We start from the raw sequence: 11,526 nt of genomic DNA, 5'->3' as shown, positions 1-11,526 counted from the left end.
ACCAGGCCTTCGTCCCTCGGTGGGAGTGATGTGTGCATCAGTGTGGGAGTCAGAGACTGATACCCCATAGCAGCAAGAGAAGCAAGGTCCAGCCTTCTGGGTGGTCTGGAAGGATTTTCCCAGCTCAGCTTCCCAGCTCTGGCCACAGCAGACACCTTTCTTCTCTTTCCTTTTTGCAGGAAGGAGTAGGGAGAGAATTGGATGCTCCAAGCATACCAGAGATGAGGGAGAACGGGCAGAGGGAGGACATTGCGTTTAAAGATCAGGGGTTCTTCATCCGAGGATGGGCTCAGGGGCCTGAGGACACCCCGGTATCGCAGCCAAATGTTGTGCATGTGGGCATTTTTCTGGGGAGAAGTTCTTGAACTTTCCGGAGATTCTCAAAGGAGTTCCACGAGCCAAAAAAACTTTCAGAAGCTCTGGCCTGGAATTTCAACTTTTCCCTGACTCAGGCTTCCCACTCCCCGGTTACTCAGAGCTGGTGAAGTGTTGCTGTGTAGTCAAAGCCCGCGAGTGTGAAATATCAAATGCTCATTACATGACGTCGGGGGGAAACTTAGTCTGCTTAGCAAGTCTATTTTGTTGTTTCGTGTGAGAAGTCCCCATGCCAAACAGATGCCCGGGAAAACGGTCTGATTAATGACGCTGCTTCCTTTGTCCCCTCCCCCAACCCCCCACAGGGCCCGGGATGGCACTCTCGGTGACAGGGCTCACTGTCTTCTCTCTCCTGCAAACTGCCCTCTCCCTGAACCCCGAGGACCCCAACGTGTGCAGCCACTGGGAGAGGTAAGATGTGGATCTCAGATGTCCAGGTACTCCCCGAGGGCCTCACCCTGGGCTTGGCACTGTTGGGACAAAAGCGGAGTCGGGAGGTACAGAAGCTGCCCACCGTGGGCCTGTGGTCCAGCTGGGGACACAGCACAGACGCTGGAAGACAGGACAAAGCAGTATGGATTCTGTCTGGGACTCGGGGCTGTGGGAGGGGGTTGACTTAGTGATGCAGTGTGATAGATGACAATGAACTCCGGTCCCTCCCCGCACTGGCCCTCCCTGACCATTTTCCAGAGGCCCAGCGGGGCTCAGTGCCCGTCCGCAGGCAGGTGGGGTGCGGTGAGTGACCGCAATCCGGATGTGCTATTCTCCGATGCTGAGATGCCGTTGCTGCTGCTTCCCGCCTGGTGTGGGCAGGAGGGGACCAGGGGAAGAGCGGCCTGGGGCCTCTGCAGAAGAGCCGGCTGCATCCTGGCTGCAGCACTGGGTCCGTGGGGAATGGGCCAGGGCCCTGCAGACAGCCTGACTTTGAAGTACAAGGTTAAAGTATTGATTTTGGTGAGCAGAAAGATAGTGACCGGAGACCCAATCAGGAAAAACCGAATTAAACCCTGGAATTGATTGGCCGCGCTGACCAGGACGACTCTGCCACTTAGATGTTAATAAATCAAATGAATAAAATTAAGATGAGGGCCCGGTGGGGGAGGCAGATGGTAGAGGACAGGCGAGTGGGGCTGGCCGTGCTCCGTGCTTGTGAGGGTGAATGTCCCGGCCCCACGACAGGGAAAGGCACCCCCCGCCCAGGCCACCCCAAGCCCTGGAGGGATGAGGGTCTGGGGGCGCAGAGGGAGTGCCCCTACGCCAGTATGAGCATGTGCGGCAGTGACTGGGCGCTCCGTGGGGGTCCCCACAGAGTCCACTGGAGCAAACCGACACCTGTTAGGTACAGTGGGAAGAACACAAGGTCTGTAACGAGAGGACCTTGGTTCACTCCAGTCTGTCGTCACCTGGCAGCTGTAGGACTTTGGGGCAGTGTCTGAACCAGCCTGAGGCTGCTTCCCCACTGTCAAGTGGGGAGAATAATTACCCTGGCCTCACAGGCACGTTGGAGGATCGGGGTACCAGTGTCACGAAAGGGCTTTCGCGACCGCAAAAGTCGATTGTTGTCTTTTCTTGGTGACGCCTCTGGCTTTGCAGGAACCGGTTCTCACAGACTTTAAAGCACATCGGGCTCACCGGAGGTGGGCGTGGAAAACGGAGTGTTCTGGGTCCTGGCCCCGGAGACTCTGATTCTACAGGTCTGGGGTAGAGCCTAGGGATATGCATTTTTCATAAGCTTTCCACATGGCTCTGAGGTGACTCGGGCTTCTTGCCCTTCTGGTCTTGGTGAATTTAAACCTTTCTTTCCCAGAGCGTGAGAGAGCTGTCAGGTGAAGTTGCACACTAGCCTCCCTGGTTGACGGATCCCAGCCTCGACAGCCCCCTACTATCCACCTGATCCGAGGCTGAGATATAGTTGCTTCCTGAGGATGGCTGTGCTATGTCCCCACCTCTAGGATACCTCCTCCCGTCTGCCCTTCTCTGCCTTCCCCAGCTCCTCTAACTGGGCCCTCTCCTCCAGGGAGCCTTCCCTGATGGCAGGGCCCATCCTCACTTCCCTCTTCTGAGTCCCAACTGTGGATCTGTTCAAATTGAAACCAAATTCTCTAATTTCCTAACCGCCCTCACCCCCCGCCCTCCCCGCGACATTAATAAACTGGGAATAGGAAAACACTCTGAACTGAGCTTGCACTGAGCTGGCATTTCAGGCTGATTGGGCTGTCAGCAGAGGTGATCATTTGATGGGAGGACAAGGACAGACCCTATGGCTAAAGTGAGGTCTGGGGGCCCCTGGTGCTTCTCCAACCCTTAAGGGGGAGGAGGCCTCGCAGACAGTGCCCCATGACACCGGGTGCCTTCTTCTTCTTGGCTTGCCCACCTGAGCTCCACTGCCTACTACATATGGACAGATTTAGTCTGCATCATTCCGGAAACATGCCCTGGTCCCCAGAGACCGCTTAGGGAGACTTTCTCAGCTGGATTAGTGCTTCTGGCAGGCTCCTTGTTAATTATGCCCCTCCACCATTAAACCCAGCGGAAAGACCTCCCCTGGCTGGTAAAGCCCAGTTCTACAAGATTAATCTGGTCCCTCATTAGCATATTGGCAAGCGAGCGTGTTAAACCGCCCAGCCATGAAACCAGGGGCACACTCTTCGCCCCGGAGATTTGGAATTGATTCAAGGTCTCACTGCCAGACTCACTCGGCCCAGGGGACCCTCTGCAGAGCTGGGACCGTTCCCCCCATGATACTCTCCTCACCCGTCTGTCGGGCTGATGCGTCTTCTCTGAGCACCCACTGTCTGTGTCGGGACGGGAAGGGGTGCCTGAGTCCCCGAGTGCGTAGCAAAGGTGGGAAGCCCATTCTTCGTGTGGTCTGGCTCCTCCTCTCCCCGCCACAGCCAGCGAGGAAGTACCTCAGTGTGTAGCACAGGAGGTGAACCATTGCAGTCGTATAGCAATGGTGGCCAGCGTCTATTGGACGCTTACGGTGCACCCATTAAAAATTTTACGTGTGTTATCTTGCGCTGACAATTTTACTTGTTATCTTACTTTACCTTCCCACCACCCTGAGAGGTGGACACTCTTGTTGCCTTTCTTAGTCCTCACAGTAACTGCGCGAAGCCCTTGGCAGTATTTGCCATGGATTTACAGGTGAGGAAACGGAGCCTTCCGTGAGTTACATAACATGTCTGAGGACGTGCGGCTAACGAGTGACAGGGTTCGAAGGTGACCCGGAGCCCACGCACGCTTATCCAGTCATTCTTCTGCCCTAAGTGAGGTAGTCAGTAGCCCTGTGGGAGCATAGGATCGTGGAATTTCAGAGTTGGAAGGGGCCCGTGGGAGGTCAGGGGTAGGTGCCGAGCTGCCTCCGTGTCCCCGAGCCTGGAGATAAAAAAGGGTTTGGCCCATGTCTGCGCAGATGTGTGCCTCTGTCTCCGATTGCTGCTTGCTGGCTGATAGAGGCTCAGCAGGGACCCTCATATCCTCAGTGCTTCAAAGAGCCAGAGAATTTCCCAGCCCCCCGAGTCCCTGGGCCTTGCTGACTGCTCCTGGCCCCGCTTTCTGAATTTTAGATCTTTGACCTTTCGGGCATCAGAGAGCCTGCTGTGGACCCACTCGGGGAGCTGGCCTGCTCAGCCCCCTTGCAAGCAAACCAAGAGCTTCCTCAGGCAAAGCAGACGGGCTTTTATAGCCTGGATCTAGCCATCTGGCCCAGGTCAGTGAGCCGTCCGGGGGAAGCAGGGAGGAATACCAACCTACATAAAAATGAATTCCTGAAGTCTCAGCTGGGGCCCTCTCCCAGCCTGCACAGCAAGCATGAATCTTCCCTTCAGCATCCCGGCTCAACCGCCTTTTCATACAACTCCCGGCAGGGGCGGGCAGGTAGAAAGACATATGGGTCAGGCTGAGATCCACCCCCCTCTGTGACTTCTACCCACTGTTCGGGTTTACAGCCAGCAGGCAGGATAACGAGGTGCTCCTTGGATTAGGGGATCTGGGGCATGTCCTTGATGCTCCCCCAGCTATCCCGGAGACAAAAGAGAGTGGAAGGTAAGTGACCTTGGGGAGGTCACTTGGTCTCTGTGATGTTCATTGTCCCTGTTTGTAAAATAAGGCTAGCAGTGCCACCTGTCTTAGAAGATTGTGAGGATTAAAATGGGCTCAAACACTTAACACAGAGCCTTTAATGAGTATTCGCAGTTATCGGTACCAGCTGTGTGGCCCGGACAACCGGCCTCTCCCTGAGCCTTAGTCTTTTTCAGCTGTGAAATGGGACCACTTTGCTCTAAGGGTCTGCTTCCCTGTAGACGCGCTGAAAACCATAGAGACCCACACAAAGTATGTTGAAACTTGTTGGCTCTGCCTTCCAGAGCCACGTAGAATAAACCTAAACTCTGCTTCGTTCATTCTCTGATAAATGAACTGGAATTTCAGAAAATGAACCGGGCCAAAGGGCAATAAGGGATGTGCCTTGGATCCAGCCTGGGGTCGGGGAGGTTTGATTGCTGAGGGCATGCAGGGCAGGAGGAGGATAGCGGGGTGAGGGGAGGTTTGAGCGGCTGGACACGTGGCTGTGGGCCCGGCTCCCCTGGGGAAGGAGACCCCATACCAGCTGAGCCTCTCAAGTGCTGACCATAGCTTCTTCGTCCTCCCGCCTGACTTTCAGCTATGCGGTGACCGTCCAGGAGTCATACGCACACCCCTTCGACCAGATCTACTACACGCGGTGCACAGATATCCTCAGCTGGTTCAAGTGCACCAGGCACCGGTGAGTACCTCTCTCGGGGGGTGGGCTGGGGAGGGGGTGCTGGGCCCTCAGAGTGTGGCTTTGTGCCGGGTAGTAAGAGTCTCCTGTAGCAGCCGTAGTCAATGCACTGCCATCTGAGAGTCCCTGCTGAGGGCTTCTATCTGGCCAGAGAAGCTTATGGGCAGGGTAGGGCAGAAGTGCTAGAGAATTCCTGCCCTTGGGGGCGTCTCTCACCCAACGAGAGGTGGGGAGTCGGTGGGTAAGTCCCCTGGTTCCCTCACTGGAGGGCAGAGGGGAAAACTTTGAGGCGTATTCTACACATATCCCAGCATACCCTGAATTGGCTGCCTCTTCCACCCTCTTTTTCCCTCTCCCCTCCCAGGGCTTCCTTACGTTAACCTCCCCAATAAACTCCTTGTCCTTGAATCTTTGCCTCAGGGTCAGCTTCAAGGGGAAATACAACCTAAGACAGAAACCTCAGAGCAGGGGTAGCCCCATGCCAGGGCATCTGGTTTGGAGAACTGAGCTCAGGATAGGACTTGGCACCCCCTCGGCACCTTGGCCAGGCTGCCCACGGGAGACACTCAGTCTAAATGACTGCACGGGGCTCCTGTTCCCTTGTCTGCAGCGCCCCCCGCAGGTCACGCCATTCTCTCATGTTGCTGGGGGAGAGAGGAGAGGAAGGAAGAGAACACGTTTTGTTGGATGACCCCGGGCAAGCTGCTTTATTTTGGGATTCCCAGTGTACTCATCAAACATACAGTGATCCTTGCCCTGCCTACTCACAGGGTCCAGTGAGGTCAGGGATGTGAAAATACTGGGAAAAATACAGGGGAAGATGGAAAAAAGCGAGCTGTTAGATCCGGGCAAGGTGGCACTATTATCTGAGGGTAAGCGGGGGAATGAGGGGGACGCCATCCCGTAGGTTTCTTTCCTAGTTGTTCAGCATCTGTGTTGGTTTCAGATTCCTTTTGCTTCCTCCTCCTGGGCCTAGTCCCTCTTTGTGGTTTATGCCTAAATCACGGTGGGTAGCAGTGTGGCTGGGGAAATTTGCTCTACGCTGAAAAGCCAAAGTCCTGGTTTTCATGTCTGAGTGTAGGACACGATAGCTGCTTTTAAAACCCTTACTGGCTAATTCCAACATCTGGACCACTTCAGGGTTGGTCTTCATGGGTTGTCTTTTCTTTAATATAGGTGATATTTTCTAGTTTCCCTTTTCTTGAGAGAGCGAGCAAGAGAGAGAGAGTGAGAGAGAGCGTGAGTGAGCATGTGTGAGCAGGGAAGGGGCAGAGGGAGAGAGAGAGAGAAAGAGAGAGACAGAGAGAGAGAGAATCTTAAGTAGGCTCCATGCCTAGCATGGAGCCCGACACAGGGCCCTATTTCACAACTGTAAGTTCACGACCTGAGCCAAAACCAAGAGTCAAGACACCTAACTGGCCGAGCCACCCCGGCGCCCCTCCAGTTTCTTCTTATGTCTAGTCATTTTGAATTATATTCTGGGCATTATAAACAGCAGAGACTGTAGAGACTGAGTTCTGTTATGTTCCACCTGAGAGTATTGATTTGTTGTTGTTGTTGTTGTTGTTATTGTTTTGTTTTAGCTCTCAGTTAACCTGGCTACAATCAATTTCCCGTTCAGTATTTTTAGTCTTAGCTGGACTGTGTGGGACCTGTCCTCCACACACATAATTCAGGGGCCAGGAGTTTGGACAGAGACTTTTGTAACGAATATGGGGCTTCCTCTTTGCTGTTCTTTTTTCTGAGCGGGGTTTCAATTTTCACTTTTCAAGTTGCTGGACTTGTCTTGTGGTGCTTCAAACCAGTAAGGCCGGGTGCCTTCTCTCTGAATTGTAGCCGTCAGGAGTCCTTGTTGACTGGGTCCTGAACTTGGGCTCACCTTGCCCAGTGTCATTTCCTTTTTCCCAAGTGTGTATTTCCCTCCAGTACCCACCTTTGTTCTCTCTCTAGCACCTTCTGGTAGTTGTTTTTTTTATATTTCCCCCAGATTTCATAGTTGTTTGCAGGAAAGTTGGCCCCATAGGAGCTAGTCAGCCTTTATTACATCCCCTTCCCCTCGCCCTTGACTGTGAAATGAGGAGGTGGGGCCCAATGCCCCCTTCCAACTTCCTCAGCTGTGCCAAGGTAGCCGCGTGTGGCCCCAGCCAAAGATGGAGGCGGAAATAGAAGCCTCCCTCCCTCCATGAGCCCTGTCAGACCCTGTGCCAGAGTCAAGTTTGCTCTGAGGTGTGGCTCTGTTGGGTTCTTGGAGGCCAGGGATGCTATCCATCAGCGCCGGGGGGAAGGCGAGTGAGTGGCTGCTTATTAAAATAGGCTGCATTCCTGGAACATGAATTATTTTGCTAAATCATTGAGTCGCCTTGCAGCTTTCCTGATGACCTAGAGTGTGTGTGCTGACAGCTGCACCATCAGTCTGCCTCAGTGCAGAATGGTTTCTTTAAAGGTAGCACCCTTCTCCCGACAGCCTGGGCCCTGGCCCCTTCCCTCTCCTGCTTCCCACCCCGGTGCTGGGAGCAAGCAAGGGTCTCCCAGACCAAAGCCATGGGAGACATCTCCGTCCCGGCAGGCTTTCACGGTGCCAAGACCACCCGCCCCCCCGCCACTGGAAGAGCTGAGGGATAAGCCTGTGTGGTACGGCGACCGGGTTGGATGAAATCTAAGCCAGCCCTACCTCGTTCTTTATCTGAGAGGCCTACACCACCCCTGAAATTGCCAGGAGCTGCCTTCCTGTGTCACAGAAGTAGCCTCACTGTGAGGCCGGCTTACTTCCCATTATGGGCTTTTGACAAAGTAGAATGCCCTTAGTTTACGACATTCCCAAATATCATAGATTTCCCCAGAAGCCCTGCACTGTCATTTGTCATTAAGCGAGGGCTTTAAGGACTGGGAGGGCTGGCCCAGCCTGTGCTGTGGGACTCCCTTCCTACGTTGGCCTAACCCTCCATGGAAAGCAGGCTGTAGGCATCTCCCATGTCTGGTCCCTGATGCTCTGCCCACTGGGGAGGGGTCTGCAGGGAAGGCTCCCCTGGGGTGTTGGTGGGGGAAGTGAAGGGGCTCTGGCTTCAAGGCCCAAGGACTTGGGGTTGAGTCGTAGTCACATGTCATGACCTTGGGGAGTTACTTCCTCTCTCTGGCCTTTAATGGCCATTTCAGTCTCTTCCATTTTGACCCTGTGTGTGAGGAAGGGGCTTTGCCTGTCAGTACCCCATTTTGACTCCCTCTTAAGGACTCATTCCACCCACCATCCATTTACCTGGTCTTCCTCCTCACTCTGGCCTTCCTGTATGGCCAGCCAGCCGCCCTGTGGGAACTGGCACAGGACAATAAGGGAAACCTGGGGGCACTGAAATTAGACTGATTTGGGTTCGAATCTTGGCTCTGAAACTGATCCGTTGTGTGACCTTGAGCGAGTCATTAACTTCTCTGAATACCAGTTTTCTCATCCATAAAACAGAAGGGGGATACATAAGACAAGAATAAAAAACCCTAAAAAGGAAATAAAATAAAGGTGACATAGTAATGCTACCTGCCTCGGGCAGAGAATGGAATGAGATTTCGCCTATAAATCTCTGGCACAGGAGGAAGTGTCAACATCTGTGTCAGCAGAAGAACGGGAATGCAAGTCTCTGACTTCCAGTCCAGAGTTCCTGCTCCCTGGGCCTTAGTTTCTTCCTCTGCAGGGCCAGCGGTCAGTTCTGAGCCTTCCGAGGGACGAGGACATGTTATTTTGGGGTGACGGAGGTTAATCTGCTTCCTGGGACTGAGTCAGACTCAGGGGACCCTTTGCTGACCCCGTTTTGGTTCTCCAGGTGTGTGGACGAGTCCCTAGGAAGCCGTGAGCAGTCTGCTTGTTGGGGCAGACACTCTCGGGGCCCACACCTCCGGTCTAGGTCACCCTATGAGCTCCTCTGGGGGGTTTTAGGAGAGCCCTTCCACCCCCCGCCCCGGTCACCTTCCACAAGTACCCCAGAAAGTATCTTCCGAAACCCTGTTCAATATCACGCTGAAGAGACCTGGGAAAGTCAGCAGGTGTAGCAAACGCCGCGTCAGTAATACATTCTGCATCACAATGGCCCAGATGCAGCCATCGATTTTTCTTTATTGTGTTCCTTCATATTTGAAGCCGCCGTGCATTTTAAAGTAATTATTGAATGGCATCCTCCATGTAGCTTAACACAAATATCATTCTAACGGGAGTGATTGATTTTCAATACTTTCAAGTGGCTTTCTCCCTTGTGCCTTAGGATCAGTTATAAGACGGCGTATCGGCGTGGCCTCCGGACCATGTACCGGCGCAGGTCCCAGTGTTGCCCTGGCTACTACGAGAATGGAGACTTCTGCATACGTACGTAGGGGCCGCCTCTGTTCTGGCCTCGCTGGGGTTGGGAGGCGAGGGGAGAGAACAGAGAAGGGAGGTAAGCAGGACTCAGCCGACCCGAGGGCTCCAGAAGTCCCTGCCTGCTGCTGGCTCTGAGGGGATCATGGGTCTGGTATAAACACATTGCGTGGGATCACATGGGAACACGTGGATCACATGGGATCAATGGAAGCAGGTCAGTTACAGGCTTTGGTAGGGTCAGGAGAGAAGTGGACCCTTCCGGAGAGGGTGCTCTGAGGAGCAGTGGGGAAGAAGGGCTGAGTGGCTGGTACAGATCTGAAGGGCTCCAGAAGGCTTTGTCGGATGGAAGGAGACTTGAATGGATAAACGGTGACGAGATGGATGAGTGGATGGATGGATGGACGGATGGATAGAGATTGGAAGGGAGGAAGGAAGGCAAGCTGGATCATTGGATAGCAAGACCATAGTACCTAGAAGGAGGATAGCAAGAGTAAGACAGATCACAGGGGGCCGGTTCCAGGAAGTGGGGGGGTTTCCAAAACTGATCGGGAGACACTGAAAACAAGGGGGGGGTGCATGAAAGACACATGGAACCTCTCCCCCTGTTTGTCTGCAGTGGCTCAGTGCTCTTGGTGTCCCCAGAGAATCAAGGGCTGAGTTTCTGGCAGCTTCAGGCCCTCTAGGTGGGGGTGGGGGAGCAGTTCTGTGCAGTGGGAGATACCTAGGAACCTGCGGATCTGAGTTCTGGTCACAGCTTCTGAGGCATGTGGCTTTGGGCAAGTCATTTCACCTCTCAGGAAGAATGACTCCAGGGCCCTGTTGGAGTCCAATGGACTCTTTCCCACCACCTCTGACAGGTGTAATGGGGCCAGGATGGGGCTCTCCTGTGGGCAGTAGAGGGTTGCCACTGTGGGAGAGTGTCAGAGAAGCTGGGAGCCCCCCACTATTAATGACATAGGGGAATCCACCCCCAAAACTTCTGCCTCTTCATTTGGAGGCAGATTTGGAGAGTGATGTTCCTTGTTAGCATTCTCCTTGCCCTTTGGGTGGGTAGAGTGAGCCAGCACCAGAGAGACAGTTTGGGCAGGGTGGGCGTGTTGGCGTTGGGAACGAAATGACAATTTTCCCCTGCTGATGTTACGTATCCCCTCTTGCTGGAGAAACTCGATTCTAATTGCATTACAGGAACGAATGAAAAATGCTCCCACAGATGCGTTCACTGATGATGGTTTTGCAGGAAAAATACAAAGATACCCAAAGCCATCCCCAAAAAGCTGTTTCTCCGGAGCAGGGCAGAGGACCGGGCTGGGACAAGGCCTTGGCTGGCACGTCACCTGGGATGCGGTTCCTATGGGGACCTGGGTGTAGATGTGAGATCAAGACCAAGCTTTACTGCTGTTCTGTCTGCCTGGAGGAGAGCGAGAGCCAGGCATGGGGGGGAGGGGGTGACAGAGGACTCATAAAGCCTAAGCAGAATGGATGTGAGTGGCCCTTCGGGGCTCAGGGCACCAAGATGGACCCAGGGAAATGATAGAGGGAATTCAGATGTCAGCACGGGGCTCCAGGAACAGATGAGCACATTTCTTTTCTAATTTCCATTAGCGGGTGTTGGTAAAGCTCTTGGAAAATGAAGACCAGGGCAGAAACACTAAGTGTCCTGATTGCACAGGCCCGGTCTTGCTGACTGGGAACGGCAGCTTGTCACCTCCTACCTACTCCTTATGTAACGGCCAGGTACTGCCTGCTGAGCTGGTGGCCACAGGCCAGGCCACCTCCAGGAAGCCAGCGAGAAAAGCCAACTTTAGGACTGAAGGCTTTTTCTGAAGGGGGACAGGAGAGTTTCAGCAGTGGGATGGGGCACTGGGGCATGCGGGGTACTGGTAGTGCTGACCCAGAGGGGCAAGAGTCACACAGGCCTGGGTTTGAGTCTCAGCTCTGTCCCTCCCAGCTTCTTCCTCTTTATGCTCCTCCTCATCCTCTTCAGAGCACACCCCCTGCGCCAGGCGCCGTTCCGGTCACTTCATGTGCATTAATGGATCAGCTTCTCACA

The 11,526-nt window shown here is 54.0% G+C and overlaps 1 protein-coding gene across 1 annotated transcript in view; it reads left to right on the top strand.

Moving 5' to 3' along the window:
- The first annotated feature begins 205 nt into the window (after positions 1–205).
- The window catches only part of LOC125910396 (multiple epidermal growth factor-like domains protein 11), a 204,460-nt gene continuing 193,139 nt past the window's right edge, over positions 206–11,526 (top strand). The window contains exons 1-3 of the mRNA XM_049614142.1: positions 206–786; positions 5,039–5,140; positions 9,382–9,482. Coding sequence (XP_049470099.1) covers positions 689–786; positions 5,039–5,140; positions 9,382–9,482 — 301 coding nt within the window. The 5' untranslated portion in view covers positions 206–688. The remainder of the gene's footprint in view (positions 787–5,038; positions 5,141–9,381; positions 9,483–11,526) is intronic.

The sequence above is a fragment of the Panthera uncia genome, assembly GCF_023721935.1.
Source record: "Panthera uncia isolate 11264 chromosome B3 unlocalized genomic scaffold, Puncia_PCG_1.0 HiC_scaffold_1, whole genome shotgun sequence".
Classification (NCBI taxonomy): domain Eukaryota; kingdom Metazoa; phylum Chordata; class Mammalia; order Carnivora; family Felidae; genus Panthera; species Panthera uncia.
The sequence above is the reverse complement of the archived record's forward strand: the minus strand, read 5'-3'. Positions and strand labels throughout refer to the sequence as shown.